The sequence below is a fragment of the Balearica regulorum genome, chromosome 7 (genome assembly GCF_011004875.1).
Source record: "Balearica regulorum gibbericeps isolate bBalReg1 chromosome 7, bBalReg1.pri, whole genome shotgun sequence".
Taxonomy (NCBI): domain Eukaryota; kingdom Metazoa; phylum Chordata; class Aves; order Gruiformes; family Gruidae; genus Balearica; species Balearica regulorum.
The window spans coordinates 5,736,970-5,751,289 of NC_046190.1; the positions used below are offsets into that span (position 1 = coordinate 5,736,970).

General features: G+C 43.5%; 1 protein-coding gene across 13 annotated transcripts in view; it reads left to right on the forward strand.

The window, feature by feature from the left end:
- Positions 1–14,320, forward strand: part of FGFR2 (fibroblast growth factor receptor 2) — an 85,228-nt gene that overhangs the window by 40,314 nt on the left and 30,594 nt on the right. For all 13 annotated transcript variants that reach the window (XM_075757732.1, XM_075757734.1, XM_075757730.1 and 10 more), the window contains one exon: positions 13,255–13,445. In XM_075757732.1, coding sequence (XP_075613847.1) covers positions 13,255–13,445 — 191 coding nt within the window. The remainder of the gene's footprint in view (positions 1–13,254; positions 13,446–14,320) is intronic.

Genomic DNA, 14,320 nt, shown 5'->3' on the forward strand with positions numbered 1-14,320 from the left:
ATAAGCAGCTGCCATAGCACGACACATCTTCCAAGCATGTGTGAGAAGACCCTGCTGTTTACTATAAAAATGAACATGACTTGTCACAAATTTTTATTTTTTTTTTAAAAAAAGTCCTTTTTTCAGCCAGTTTAGGTGTACTTTGACCAGTTTCTAATTTACCGAATAGCCATGCCTTTGGTTCTCGTTACTGAGGAGTGAACTCCAGAGGTGACAGATTACCACGCATTTGTCCGTTAACAGTAATTTGTGTTTTCATATGAAAACAGTGTGAGAATAACTTCTCATCCAGGAAGCATTTTAAATGACTTAAAGCTTGTGCCCCAGAAATCTCATGTATGAGTGGTTTTACTGTTGGGTGTGCAAAAAATCCACTTTAATCTGAACTCTTGGAGGTTTAAAGGGCTTTAGGGTGAATTTTATTCTTGCATTTTACAGCACATTATTAAAAAAAATAAAAATCTACTTTTTGCTATTGATACTTCACTGTTTATATTTCTCTTAGTTAAGGCAGAAGAAAAAACTTTGCTTTTGTTTCTACTCAGTTTTATTTTTGGATTTTCATGTCTTCTCAGTCTATAGTTGCGAACATGGCATGGACACACTTTTTTTTTTTAAAGACATGTTTCCATTTTGTCATTCCCCAACTCATAAAAGCATACGCATTGTTATTTGCTTTTTGTTGAGACTTGTTTTGTCAAAATAAACTTCAGAATTAGTTTGACTTAACTATAGTACGTTCCTTAATTTCCAAAGAATTATTTTTGGGATTCATGTTACATACAAAAAAGGAACTGACACCAACTAAACACATGCCTTGAACGTTGCATCACTAATGTCTGGCAGGAGTTAAGTGTAGGTATTAAAACCAAGCCTAAACTTGCATTGCTGGCAGATGTGCCTGTAGTTGTTGACTGGCTCTTTGCATGGACAAGCTTTGGCTTGACGTCTTCACCCAAGCGCTTGCGGCATGGGGCATGATGAGACGGGGGCTGGAAGTGTGAAGGAATCCATCTGATGCTTGCCCTCAGGTATTTGGTTAGGCCGTGGGGGAAGAAGATTTTATTTAATGTACTGATAAGCCCGAGTGTGGACTTTACACCTGGCACTAGGCTTTTGGCAAGGTGTGTGCATCTGAGAAGAAATTACGCAAATTGTTTAGTGCTGGAGGCTGTGCGGTTCACTCCCGAAAACAAAGACCACAGTGTGATGGTTCAGCTAAGGGAAAATGAAAGCTTATGTTTTCTTCCCCCCCTTTCTTAATAAGGTAAAAATATTCCAACCCCCTAGTTTTATAGCGTTAAAGCTTCTGATTTCATTGGAGTAGTCTGGCTAAATTACATTTTACGGACAAATACTAGTGTCATTACTTCATCTGCTGGGTGAACAGTGAATTTGTCATGTTTGGAATGCTTCCTGCAGAGTCTGCTGGGGGAGGACTGGTCTCCCTGTCCCACTTTCTGTCTTATTACAGCCCCAAGGCAGGTATTTCTCTTTCTTTTGATGAATGATGAACAGGATATTGTTTCAGCTCTGTTATTATCATTTTTAATCATGCCTTCTAATTCGTGCAGTATCCTACTCGTGGAAATGCAAGTAGGAATTTGCAGGAGTTGTCTAAAGATGCTAACAAGATTGCTGCCTTGTTAAATGTGCAACTGGCACGTGTTGAAAGCCATGGCTGTGCCTAATCAGAGGGGCTTTCTGACCTGGTCCGGTCTTTTTTCAACAATTTTGTTACGGGGGAAAAAAAAAAGATTCTGTATTTGGCAGTAAATTGGTAAAAGTTACATCCTCTTTAAAAAAAAAAAAAGAAGAAGCTTGAATTATCACAAATATAGAAAAATCATAAATGAACTGTGATACAGACTGGATGAATGATGGACTGTATTAAAGGCCATCACAAGGTTATTAATCATGACTGCCTTATTAATGAGGAGTTTGCACCTTCATGTTATCCCCGGGTGTGGGAGGAAACACCGAGGTTGGACAACCCTGTGGCTGCAATGGGATCGATGCCCGTGGCAGGTGCAATGAATCCTAACTGAGACCACCACACTGGGATTAAAAGAGGTGTAGCAGAGGCAGAAGTGATGGAGGTGACGCTCGGTGGTAGACTGGAGTGGTAGGCATCGAGACTTGGGCATGGTTGTATTTAGCTGAGGCTGGGGGTGATGGCATTGGGAAAATTTGGGGGGGTCTTCCCACAGGAAAGGGAAGAAAAAACCTTGAGGGATGGGGTGAGGTAAGGGAGTGAGAGATCTGGCAGTACCAAAGTGTGGACAAATCCGTAAAATGTGAAATTCTGTGGCTATTTAGAGGAAAGGTTGTCCTTATAACCTTCATGTTGGTGTCCTCTCACAGCCGTGCAAACCACTGTGTGACTTGAAATCCAGAGGTGGCTGTATTGTACAGGTTTTCAGGATTTTAAGTCATTAGGTCATCTTTGGATTACTACTGTTCCCATGGTGCAGCTTCAACGGCAGTTGTTCCATTTAAACATAAAGTGAAATCTACTTTAATTATAGTTTAAAAGCCACATTAAAAATCATAGTTTGTTAAGCACTTTTGAATATTGAACTGCTCTGTAAATATAAAATATTAACATTATTTTTTCAGGTTTCTCTTTAAGAGGTTGCATGAATATGTTGAAATTTTTGACTGTTCATGGAAGAAAAACACTGATACTGTCAGAACCTGAGCTGAGTGAAGAACTCAGTATTAGCTGGAATAAAGTTAGTCTTTGCCATTTTTACAGGATGCTTGTGAAAGTCTAAAATGATACATTCTTTAGGGACTTTTTTAATCACCATCACAAATTAGGTGATCAGAATAGTTGCTTTTAAGTTGCATTCTGCCTTTACAAGTGAATATGCATGCACTGGTTAGTGTTTATACCTGCAGCATCATTTCTGATGGGATTATGTACATTACTGAGCAACATAATTTCATTTCAGCAGTCGGTTTTAAATGTACGTTTCCTTTGATACCTGTGCTAATGCACCATCTAGAGCGTTGGTGAAAACCTCCTGTGTCTACACTTGAATGAATATTCCATCAAATGACTTTCCCCACCCCCCCCCCCCCCCCCCCCCAAAAAGCAGTTCTGGCAGCTGCTGCTCAGCCGGAGGCTGGTGATGGTGCTCCCTGGGCTCGGGGGACGGTGTGTAAATCTGCTGGTGATGAGTCACCGTGCGATGTGGTGTGCGGAGGGGTTTGTACGGGCATCTCTCTCGTTCGCTATAAACAAGCGAGAAACGTTCAGATGTGAGGAAATAGCTGCGCTGATTTTGCGTGCGTCTGCCTTCGTAGGAAGCTGGCCGTTCGGAGTGTACGCTGAAAGGCAGGAATGTGTGGGTGCAGAAAGAGAAGTCAAGAGCTGTAGAAAATTACAGAGAAAAACTTTCTTGTTTTGGAGCACAAAGTTTGTGTCCAAGCATGGCCAGCCTAACTGCTTGCTATGAAAGCTCTTGCGTCTTCTGTCTTGCAAACTTTACCTGGACTTACCTGAATTACTTGAGATATAATGACAAATGTGTATAATCAGGGTCTTCCCAAGAGCAGTCATCTTCAGCATCTGGTCCGACGTTTAGAAGAGATTACGGATTCTGTGTTGCAGAAGTGCGTGTGATCCTGATGGAGGGATATTTCCCCTCCTGACGTGGGACCACACGTTGGCAAACTTCATCACCAGGGGAGGCAAGCCTGAAAGCTGAGTAAGGTCCAACCTAGATGCATCTTGAGGCAGAGCCAGGATGGTCCAGCACAGAAACTCTGGGAGCTGGAGCTTCTCTCCTGCCCTGAGAGCCTGGGCACAGGTATGGTCAGTCAGCTGTGTCTAGCAGGGGAAGCAGAATACTGTTGTCCATCCGATAATTTGACACCTGCGTTCCTCAATAGAGCAAGTGTGCTGTGTAAGAAGAGGGAGAGAAGTGTGGAAATATGAGGGCTTTTAAAGGTTTACATAATCTTTTCCGTTTTACTTTAAAGGCAGAGCTGTTTTCAGGACAGCAAATTTGGAGGATGATAGCTATGCAGCCAGGTCACAGTAACACAGCAATAACAACTCCCACTGCGTGCTTTATGGCATTGCTGGGTGCGCTGGGGAGTTACACCCACCGCAGCTGGGACAGGACATCATCCCTGTGGGAGAGAGACTTTTTGCCAGGCATACGGGAAACCTTTGGCAGAGCCTCCTGGACAGCCCAGTCCAACGAAGCTGGACCCCAGCGTTGTCTCTAGTTGTTACAAAGCAGCTGAGTACAAAGGATGATATCTCTGTGCGTAAAAATTAACGCAGTCTCTGGAAACAGCCAGAACAGTAAAAATTTACTACTTGTTTGCGAGACGTCACAAGTTGTTTTTCATATCCTCTTGTAGCCTCTTTCTTTTAGGGCACACTGAAAGAATTTCAATGAAAATTTCAGCTCCTCGTTGTTCTGTTTCCCGTGGTTCCTTCAAACCAAAATAAGGCCTCTCCCCTCTTTGTTCAGACATGTATGAAGCTTTTGCTTCTGCGTGCGCTGTGTGAGGAGTACTGTAAGCGAGCTCCAAGATTAGTGCTGTACAACTCTTGCTGCCGTGACTTCTGCTCCACGGGACCGATGAAACCCGCCCTGTGTCAGCCTGAGAACAGGGCTTTGCTTTGAAGACAAACTGGTCTTAAAACCTTGTTGATAATTTCACATTTTAAAACAAGAGCGTTCACGTTGCCTGCCTTAGCCCTGGGCTTGCTGGATGTTCCTGTCTCTTTTAACCCTCTGATACACGTGTGATTTAAAAAGATAGCTTTTAACTAGTTCTGATGGTGATTTTTTTTTTTCCCCGTACTGTTTTCACTGACGTCAACAGGCTTTGATCAAGCCAAATAAGTTAGTCTTGCTTGCTTGCTTTTCCCCAGCTTGCTGCCATATGAGAAAGGGGTGTGCAGATGAACTTATGCTGTCAAGGTGTTAAGCGAAGATGAATTTTAGCTGAAACACAGATAGGACAGCAAGCTGGAGCTATGCTGTAGAGCTATCCAAAGAGACAGATGGGATAACATCAGTGGGAGCTTTGCCTGCCGGAGAAACCGTGCCGTTCTTCAAATCGGAGGTGAAGGTGGTGAAGCCAAGGACAAAGAGTTTGAATACACCTGATTAGTTTCTCCAAAGATTTTAAAGAGGCATTGCCTTTTACTCTGCTGGCCTTGTTCAGTGGGAGGGCTCGGGTGGCGCAAGGAAGTTGGATGGGGTGGCCAAGGCTTTGCTGTGGGTAGGAGGCTGCCTGGTTTTGGCGTCGGTGACAAAGTTTTAACCTTAGAACTGAAATTCTTTAATAGTCAGTATTAAAATGCTTAATTTTATGAGAAGGTATGCAGTGACAGCAGGGACTATATGGAGTCCACTTCCCTGCTGTCTCACTTTATGCTGATTGCTAATGCTGGTCCACAAACTGAAGCAGAGAGGAATGTTTGGGCCCGGTAGTTGGCAATGATGAAGTGTGTGACAGCAGCAGAAAGAAATACCTCAGGTTTATGTAAAAGGCTTCTAAATTTGAAGACAGGGAGTTTAGAAAGTGGTTATGGAGGTTCATCCCTCGCTCCCATCTGCAGGAGCAGATCCCTGTGCTGCTGTGGGCCTCGCTGGCTCACTTATGAGGTCCAGGAGCTCCAGCTGCAGTGATACCCCTTTGAGCTCTTGGCCACCGAGATGACTTTGAGTAGCGTTGGGCCAATAGGAAATGCTGTACGTGGAGACTCCTGCTGTACAGGAACATTGAATAGAATTAACATTGTTGGCTAACACCTGCTGATAAAAGATGCCAAAATTTCAGGCATGATTTCATCAGCACTGGTAATGCTGGTCTGATCCATAAGCTATTCTGCTAGTCTGCCTGAGAGGCTCCTGTTCTTTATCAAGTGTTCTTGCCAGGGATGGTCTTTATCTCTTCATGTTTAATGGCAGTGATCTGTTGATCCTTGTAGCCTTAAAACATCCTCTGATTTTGCAGAGTTTGGGAAGAGAGCATTGTCCCTAACTTGCTGTGGATGCTACCTCGGCGTGTATAAATTACCAAGGAAGCGATGATTGGAGGGGTGTGTATGTATGTACGTATAAATGTTACATGACAGTTCAGCAGCGCTTCTGAATTGGCTATAAACAACATGCAGTGCTTCGTAGTATGCAGAAAGGAAACCAAACTGGCGTGCAGCTGGTAGAAGCTGCTCCGCTCCTGGCTCACGTATATGTAGTGTATGACGTTAATTAGTAGAGTCATTTTGCCTACACCTGCTCAGTTGTTTCTGATCTTTTGAAAGAGCAGCCAGCACTCAACCTTACTCTTCCATGTCATGGAGCAAATAGTGGAGTTAGCAATGTTTTCCTTCCAGCATTTCATAGAACACAGGCCCCCATAAGCAATTGCTTACTGCTGGAGAAAGGAAGCGAAGGTTTGGCTTGGCCTGTGTGTAGAAAGCTACCTTGAAGGAGGAAATTCTTGTGGGGACTCTGACATCTGTTTCGTTAGACCCCTCCTACACCACTCCACCTGGGGGTATGGAGAGCAAGTGTAGTTTCAAATCGAGTCCTTTGTATGAACTTGGATAATGCTGGATTTATAGAGAAACCTGAGTCGTAATTCCTCATGCCTTGGCTGCTCCTGGAACTCTCCTCAAAAGAGCTCTCTAATGCAGAGAGCAATAATTAATCCAGCCTCTGAGTGGTCGTGAACTGAGGCCAGATTTGCAGCTTGCGTAGGTGAGATCTTTCATGAAGGACAGTGATCCTTGTGTCACTCCTCCCAAATTGCTTCCTTTGCTGTCAGCTAGAGCAGGATGGAAACTTGACAGGTCTTCACTCACTGAAGGGTGAGAGGTCGATAAGGATTTAATCTTTCTTTTAATGGTTGATATTTAGCCCAAATACGTAGTGACCAGAGACTGATATCCTGTGGTTGGCCCAGTGGCTTCAGTAAATGCCTTAACCCTGTGGTAGGTACCCACATCACCAAAAACCAGCATCAGAGCCAGCAATAGTAGTACGTATCTGTACAGTCTCAACAGGGATGCCAAAAATTGAGCGTAGAGACAGAGTGGCTTGCACAGGTAGAGTTGTTTCCTTGAACTGTGGGTGGAATGGCCGTTAGTGCCACTTCTGAGAAGAAACAATATTTCAGCTTTGAGGTGGCATGGGGTGCCCTGGGCCCTGTGGGAAGCTGGAGCTATACCTGAGAGGCTTCCTGTCGACTCCAGGCAGCAGCTAAGTCACCTGAGAAGTTACCACAGAACTGCATTTTCTGTTGGAGCAGTTTTGGTAATCCCTTGGGTATAGTTTGGAAGAGGGCATGCCTTGGGGTGTCCCAGGGATGGGTGACACGGCTGGCTTCCCGCTCCGCTAGGCTTGCCCGTGGGTCAGTTGGTGGTGTGAGGGATGTGTTGGGCAGATATGCATCTGTCTGTAAAGTACCTGCCCAGGAAATCTCCAGACGTGACGTGTTGTTGGGTAGGAGAGGACACATGAGTTAATTTGGGGTCAGAGCCATGTAACAACATGTTCTTCCATCAGCAGTGCTGCTCCCTGAACTCGGTGGCCTTCAGGGACCTGCTGCGTTAGGTACACGGCTCGTGGAAATGGTGGGAGAGTGCTGCGTACTGAAACACGGCAGAGAAATATTTCAGTCCAAGTGTGTGATGAAAAGGCTGTGTTCGATTTTTAAGGCTGAGGAGTCAGCCTTGCGATTTTGGGATGCTAAGCCAAAGACAGACTGTGATTACAGTCTGGCCTAAAACGCTGTAGGATGCTTTTGAGACCCATAATTTACAGGGTAATTAGCATTTGCCAAAGCAACAGATGTTGCATGATTGGAAGGAAGGTGGTTGGGAACGGACCGCGTTCTCCCCGAACAGGGTCCAGCCCGCTGCTGAAGGCTTCCCAGGCGCAGAGTCAGGCAAAATAAGCAACTAGAGCTGAACGTGCTGTGCTGCCCAGGGAAGTGAAGAGGGCACGGCAGACCTGTGTTGTCAGTTAAGCAGAGAGACAGCTGGAACTGCTTCATTTTTTTATCTAGTGCTGGCTGAACACACAGAACCTCTACTGGGGGCTGTCGATCCAGAACAGGTACGGATGCTGCGCTGAGAGGCGTTGCTTGAGGGAGCCCGCTGTAGCTTCACAGTGGCAGCCATCAAGACGACTCCTTAGGAGTCAGTAACATTTCAAAACTGATATTAAAGATACTGATGAATGTGTGTAATTAAAAATTGTGAAGAAGAATTAGATAACCTGTGCCCCCCTCAGCCCCCATTTGTTGAGCATCTCCATCATGTTTGGTCTTGCATTTGCTATTCAGCTTTTATTTTCCTAGGCTGCACTTGAATCACACATTTGCAAGGAGAGGAAACAAGCACATTCAAAAGGACAAAATAAGAGTAGTTTTCATTTTTTTTTTTTTTTTAAATGAATCAAATGCCTTATCCAAAGCCCATTGAATTCCATGTGAGTTTTTCCCCTGACTTCAATGGGCTTTGGTTCTGGCTTTTAGCTCCCATGAAAGGTCCTGAACTGTCTGTGCTAGGGTGACGAGGAGGCTTGGGTAGACAATTACCAGAGCTCTTCTCAGCCCCTGGCACAGCCAGGTTGCTAAGGAGACTTGGCCTGGGGATGTGCCCGGAGCTCACCCCTTCCGGGGTTATTGTCTCCTCTCCCTGCCAAGGCGCTCCAGTAGCAGCAGAGCCACTCTTTCAGTCACAATATGCTCCACTTTGGCCTCTGGCAACAGCAGATCCTGCCCTACATCTTCCCTCCGCTGGCATGCTCGGCGAGCAGCCTCTCTTCCCACAGTTTTTCCATCCCTGCACACCCCTGTGCTAGGACCGGAGTGGTGGGATTGCATCTTCTGAGCTCTATTGGCTGTGAAACAGGTTTTGGCCACTAACACCCACCTCCATACCCCAGCATCTTCACCTCATACATTTGCATCATGACTTTCCTGTCTCTCTCCTCTCTGATTTCCCTCTGGTTTGACTGCGGCTGGTCAGCAAAAAAAAAAAAATAATTGGAGGAGATAAAGCCAAGGATGGGAGAGAGATGGGGCCCTTTTGTAGGAACCACCTGTCCAGGGACTTCAACTTCTTAAAGAGCCGGTTCTCAGGACCCCTTGTGAAGTGTGCTGGCTCCAGTAGTCATTTCCAGGATAGTTCTTCCAGTCATTTCTCCCTCCATCACCAGTGGGAGGATGGGCTCCCACCTATCTCCAGGTGCCCTGCAGGGCTGGGAGCTTCCTGGACACCTCCTCCTGTTGGGTCAGTTTTTCAGAAACTTGGAATTTTACAGCTATCCTGGATTCTTTGCAATTTTCTCTCTTGGGGGAAGGTATTCTGAAGTTTTAACATTAACAAGCTAAATGACAGTTTCTTCTGAGCCATTGGGCAGGTCTCTTTGTCAGTGTCTTTTCGGATAGCAAGTCTGTTTATCTATAGATAAGCAAACAGAATTGCTCAAGCAATTCTGAGCAGAAATGCTCAAGCCCTGGGCACTTTTATGGTGGTGTAAAATTTAGATGCTTGTAGCCTTGAATATGATATTCCTTACGTGAGCAATCCTTTTCACTCTGCCTTTTGTAGATAATTGACTCCTCGAATGGGGATGATGTTGATTTTGTATCTAAATTGCAAGTTGGAGAAAGCAAGCTGGTGTCTGTCCCTTAAGGTGGGACCCAGAATTAGGCATGCTTTCTTTTTAAAAAGTATTACAAAGCTAGATTTTGGGAAGAACTAGAATGAAATGTAACATATGGAGACTTACACGTAATTATTGGTTTGGCTCAATTACTTTCAGATCAATATACAGAAAATATTTTTCAACTTTAAAAATTTTAAAACATCTATTACATTTGCTTTAAACATCTATTACACTTTGGTTGAACCAAGAAGGTCTGTTAAAGAAAGCAGGGCATATCTATGAAAAACCTTGTAGACCTGTATGTAGTTCACTAAGTAACTAATATTTATGGTGATAAAATTAATATCAACCACTTTTTATGGTCCTTATGATGTAGTGTTTAGTATGCTCGAAGACAGCTTCTCCATGGGTTGATTTTCTGTATTTTAGCATATACGGTTGACTTGGTTTTGAAACATGTGTTAGCAGTGAGAGTGAAACACTAAAATTTCAGTGTTCAAATAGTAAAGACTTAATTTTTGAAATTCTGATACAATTCAATATTAATGAGTAAGGGGAATATTGAAATCAGTAGGGCTGCGGAGCTATGAGATTGGTTGCCAACTTGTTTTGTATGAAAATACTGTTTGTCTGAGTTAAATACCTAGCATTGTTTATGTATATTATAGTTGGGTGATGATCCTGATGATAATTATTAGGTTACGTAAGGCTAATGACAATGTTAGTTTTGCCAGCCTTTAAGATTTTTTTTTAAAGGCAACTTTGACTCTTTTTGCTAGTCTTTAGTAAAAAAAACCCACACCTTTGCCATCTAATGTTAGCGTAGCCAGTTGTTTTGAGTGATGATTTCTGCTTACAAATGGAAGGCTTGTATTTTAAACATGAAATAGCGACGTGAGATTTATGAACGTGGTTTTGACAGTAGCTATGCTTAAGCAGAGCCCTTAGGTGTGTGTGGTCTGCAGAGAAATTGGAAAGACAGAATAGCATCCTGAAATGACTATTTCCAACCAATGATACAGTGTTATATATACTTGGTCATTTGTAATTAGGAAGTTTCTCCATATTTAGTTATTTTCCCCAATACTGAGTGTGTTTCCTGTGGTCCTGGGACTCCAGGATCGTCATGAAACGCCACTGTATTTGCATCATGCTGGTTACGTTCCTCTGGGTGGTTTGCCTGTGTGGGCATAGGAATATACTCCCTTCTGCTGAATGGGGGACTTGCCGAGCACTAATCGTTGCTCCGTATGTCGGAGGGCACCTAAAGTTTGTTTTTAACACATTTACCCTTAGAGAAGAAATTTCACAAATGTCTTACCTAGACATATGCACACACTTTAATGTTTTTTAAAGGAATTTGCGACCAAGAATGTAAGAACTTTGCTATACTTCTTTGCTTTGCCTCCTGTTTTTTTGGTAGAGGAAACATTTGACAGTCATCAATAAAAGATTAAATCATTGATGGCTATCGGGATAAACTAAACACATTTCGTGTGTTGATGCTGGCATAGTAGGAACTTTTCCAAGATGTTTCAGGCCTCATTCTCTGGTTTGTTTAAGGGCAGAGAGTAAGGTCACAAAGGAAATCAAACCCTGATGTGGAGAAATGAAACATGAGGCCTACTGACTTCTAAAAAACATTTTAAATAACATTCTCTAAGGTTTCATTTTATACTGAAGGCAGCTGTAATAAGTTTTAGAAGATGGTGTAAGGTTTCTATTAAAGAGAGATTTTTGCTTGCTGCTTTTGTACCCAAATAAAGGAGCAAGGGAGATGGAATTAGAGCTTATTTAGTATAAGGTGAGAAACTAAAAGTTCTCTCCAGAACTGTAAAATAGTAATTTATATGTTCTACTGTAATTTACAAATTAAAAAATATTAAACTGTTCCTAGATCTTTGAAAATGACACACATAGCCATGGAATAATTTAGTAACTGCAACATAAATGCACTTTTGCCACAAGTAAAGTAAGACTGCTGCTTTGTAGTATGCTGCCAGCGTAGCCTCAGTGAATAAATTCCCAGTAGATGTTTGCCGCATGCCAAATATATTGGACCGTATAAAAGATCCCATTGTTCCATGGGCATCATTATTTGCTATTACACTCGCAATGTTTGCTTGTGAAACAGTTTATTGGAAATGAGTATGTTTAAGAAGGAACGCTTGATTTGAAATTCAGTTGATTTGGCTTGTAATGTCAAAGGTTTTACAGTGTACAGCCTCTAGAAATAAATATTTAGGTCCACTGTTTTTTACTTATCTTCGAAAGAATTCCTGGAGCTGGGGAGAAGGGGCTGGGGCTGGGCAAATGGGCGTTTCGCTTCTAATTCCTAGGTTGAAGGGATGTGTAGGTCAGTATTTACTTTTTTATAAAAAGAAACATGTTTGCATGAGTTAAGTTTGCAGAGTTAAGTTTGCATGAAGAAAGTGGTGAGGTCCCAGCTAGGCTGATGAAACTGCAGCTCTCTGAAGGTTTTCGGGGGGGGGGTGGCAGTGTCCATCCCGCTCGCTGGATGATAAATAAATTTGGTCACCAGGGCTGTCATTTAGAGGACTTTCAAACATCACACAGGAGAAAAGTTTTTGTGCTTTGCCCACTTGCTTTGTCCAGCAAAAAAAGGCTGTTGGTGGCTTGGAGGCTGGGGGTTTGTGCCCTGCCCACCGCCCAGAAGATTTTAGTGGCTTTTAAGTCCGGCTTAGTGAGGGTGATGGAAAGCTGCCTTGCTGTCCTAGCTTTACCCAAAGCATCCACAAAATTGGGCTGGGAACCTTGGCTGTAGTGGCTTTCCAGATATGCGGATGGTACAGGGTGCACTCCGTGTGTTCAGTGAGGTGAGCTTGACCAAGAACATTTGATAAACGCGTAAGCAGGTCCATAGGTTAAAAGCTCTATTGGCTCACGTTAAGTACGCTGCAGTTTTCCAGGGAACTCTCTGTTTCCCCGTGTCCTGCTCAGAATAAGGAGGAACTGGTATTTCAGCTGCTGTGTCTGGGTAAAGTAGGGCCCAGTTACCGTGGTAGTACTGGTCGGAGCATTTTGAAAAGTTGAGCTGCCTGGTATGTGCATCCTGCATGAGGAGTTTCAGTGGTGAGGCTTCTGCTGCTAGTTTTGAGAACTTCCCTTTGGTTTAATACATTAATCAGTTTTTTAAATTAAGCAATAATCTTTTTTTCCCCCTAGTTTGTGGAGTTTTAGCCCAATTAGAATGTTTCAAAACTCAGACGTACTTATTGCAATAACGCCCAAAAAAAAAAAAAAAAAAAGATGTTTTACTTGATTCTTGCTGAGTTCAACTATGCAAAATGCTTCAAGTTTTTAAGCACGGGTTCTCCCTCCCCCCCCCCCATAGCTGTTCTTTATATTACAAGTGTAGTGCTCAAGTCATCTCCTTTGAACTGTAGTTTTCGTTATACGTTTTGGCTGCAGTGTTATTTCGGAGGAGTCAGCCAACAGGCTTACAGGGCTTTTTGGCTGGAGTTCACTTACAGTTTTCTTGGCAGCTCTGCTTATTTATGCATCTTTATTTCTCTCTCTCTCTCTCTCTCTCTCTCTTTCTCTTGCTCATTCTTGTTCCCCCTCCCCATCCGAACAGAGCGATCACCGCACAGACCCATCCTCCAGGCTGGCCTGCCAGCAAATGCCTCTGCAGTCGTTGGAGGTGACGTCGAGTTTGTCTGCAAAGTCTACAGTGATGCTCAACCTCATATTCAGTGGATAAAACACGTAGAGAAGAATGGCAGTAAATACGGACCAGATGGACTGCCGTATCTTCAGGTTTTAAAGGTGAGGCTTTGCAGATGCCAGCGATGGTGACGACGTCTTTAAAGCATTGAATTTATTTGATGTAAATCCAAGAATTTTGAGATCTGAGCTTCTTTTGAAAATGGAAGTGTTTGTCACAAATGAAATAATGAGTTAGATAAACATTTGATAGTCTAAATGCTAATTGTGCAGCTTATAGACACTTTTGCTCTTTTTTGTACTTCCGTGAAGTCCTTTATCTCTGAATGCTTCAGGCTTGACTTATTCAGAAAAAACCGAAAACCCTCTTAAAGAACATCATTGACATTTTACGTTTTGGTAGAGCGTGTCCAAAACGTACCCGGGAGACTCCGTTTCTTTCACGTTTCTTCAGCCTCTTTGTTTCAAAGCAAAATGGCACCTGCTGCCAAAAGCTTGTTGGCAGGATTGGGTTTTCTGGATGCTGAGCCTGCAGAGATGTCCATTTCTCGCTGGCGTGCTGCGGCGTACTGGAGGTGTCCTTCCTGCCGCCGGGTGTTGCCAGCAAGCCTGACCAAGGAAGCTCCAAAGTTTTCTGAGCTGGGTGGCATTGCCAAAGCTCAGCGTGTTGGCAGGCAGGACAGCCAGCTCTATGCCATCTTGTTCCACGCAGCTGGTGGACCAGCCCAGGTGCTTTTTTTCCCCCTCAATGCCGCTGTTTTCTAACTCCTCTGTGATGCTTCGAATTGAAAAAAAAAAAAACCCAAAACAAACCCAAAAAACCCCCCAAACCAAAACCAAACAACAACCAAACCCCCAAACAACCCTCAAACCCTCAATGTTTTGACGCTGCATGAAGTGGAAGGTGTGTTCTTATGTGTTGGTGGTGGGACCATAGACAGATCGGTGTCCGTTTTGGGCAGCAGTGACGTTGTTCT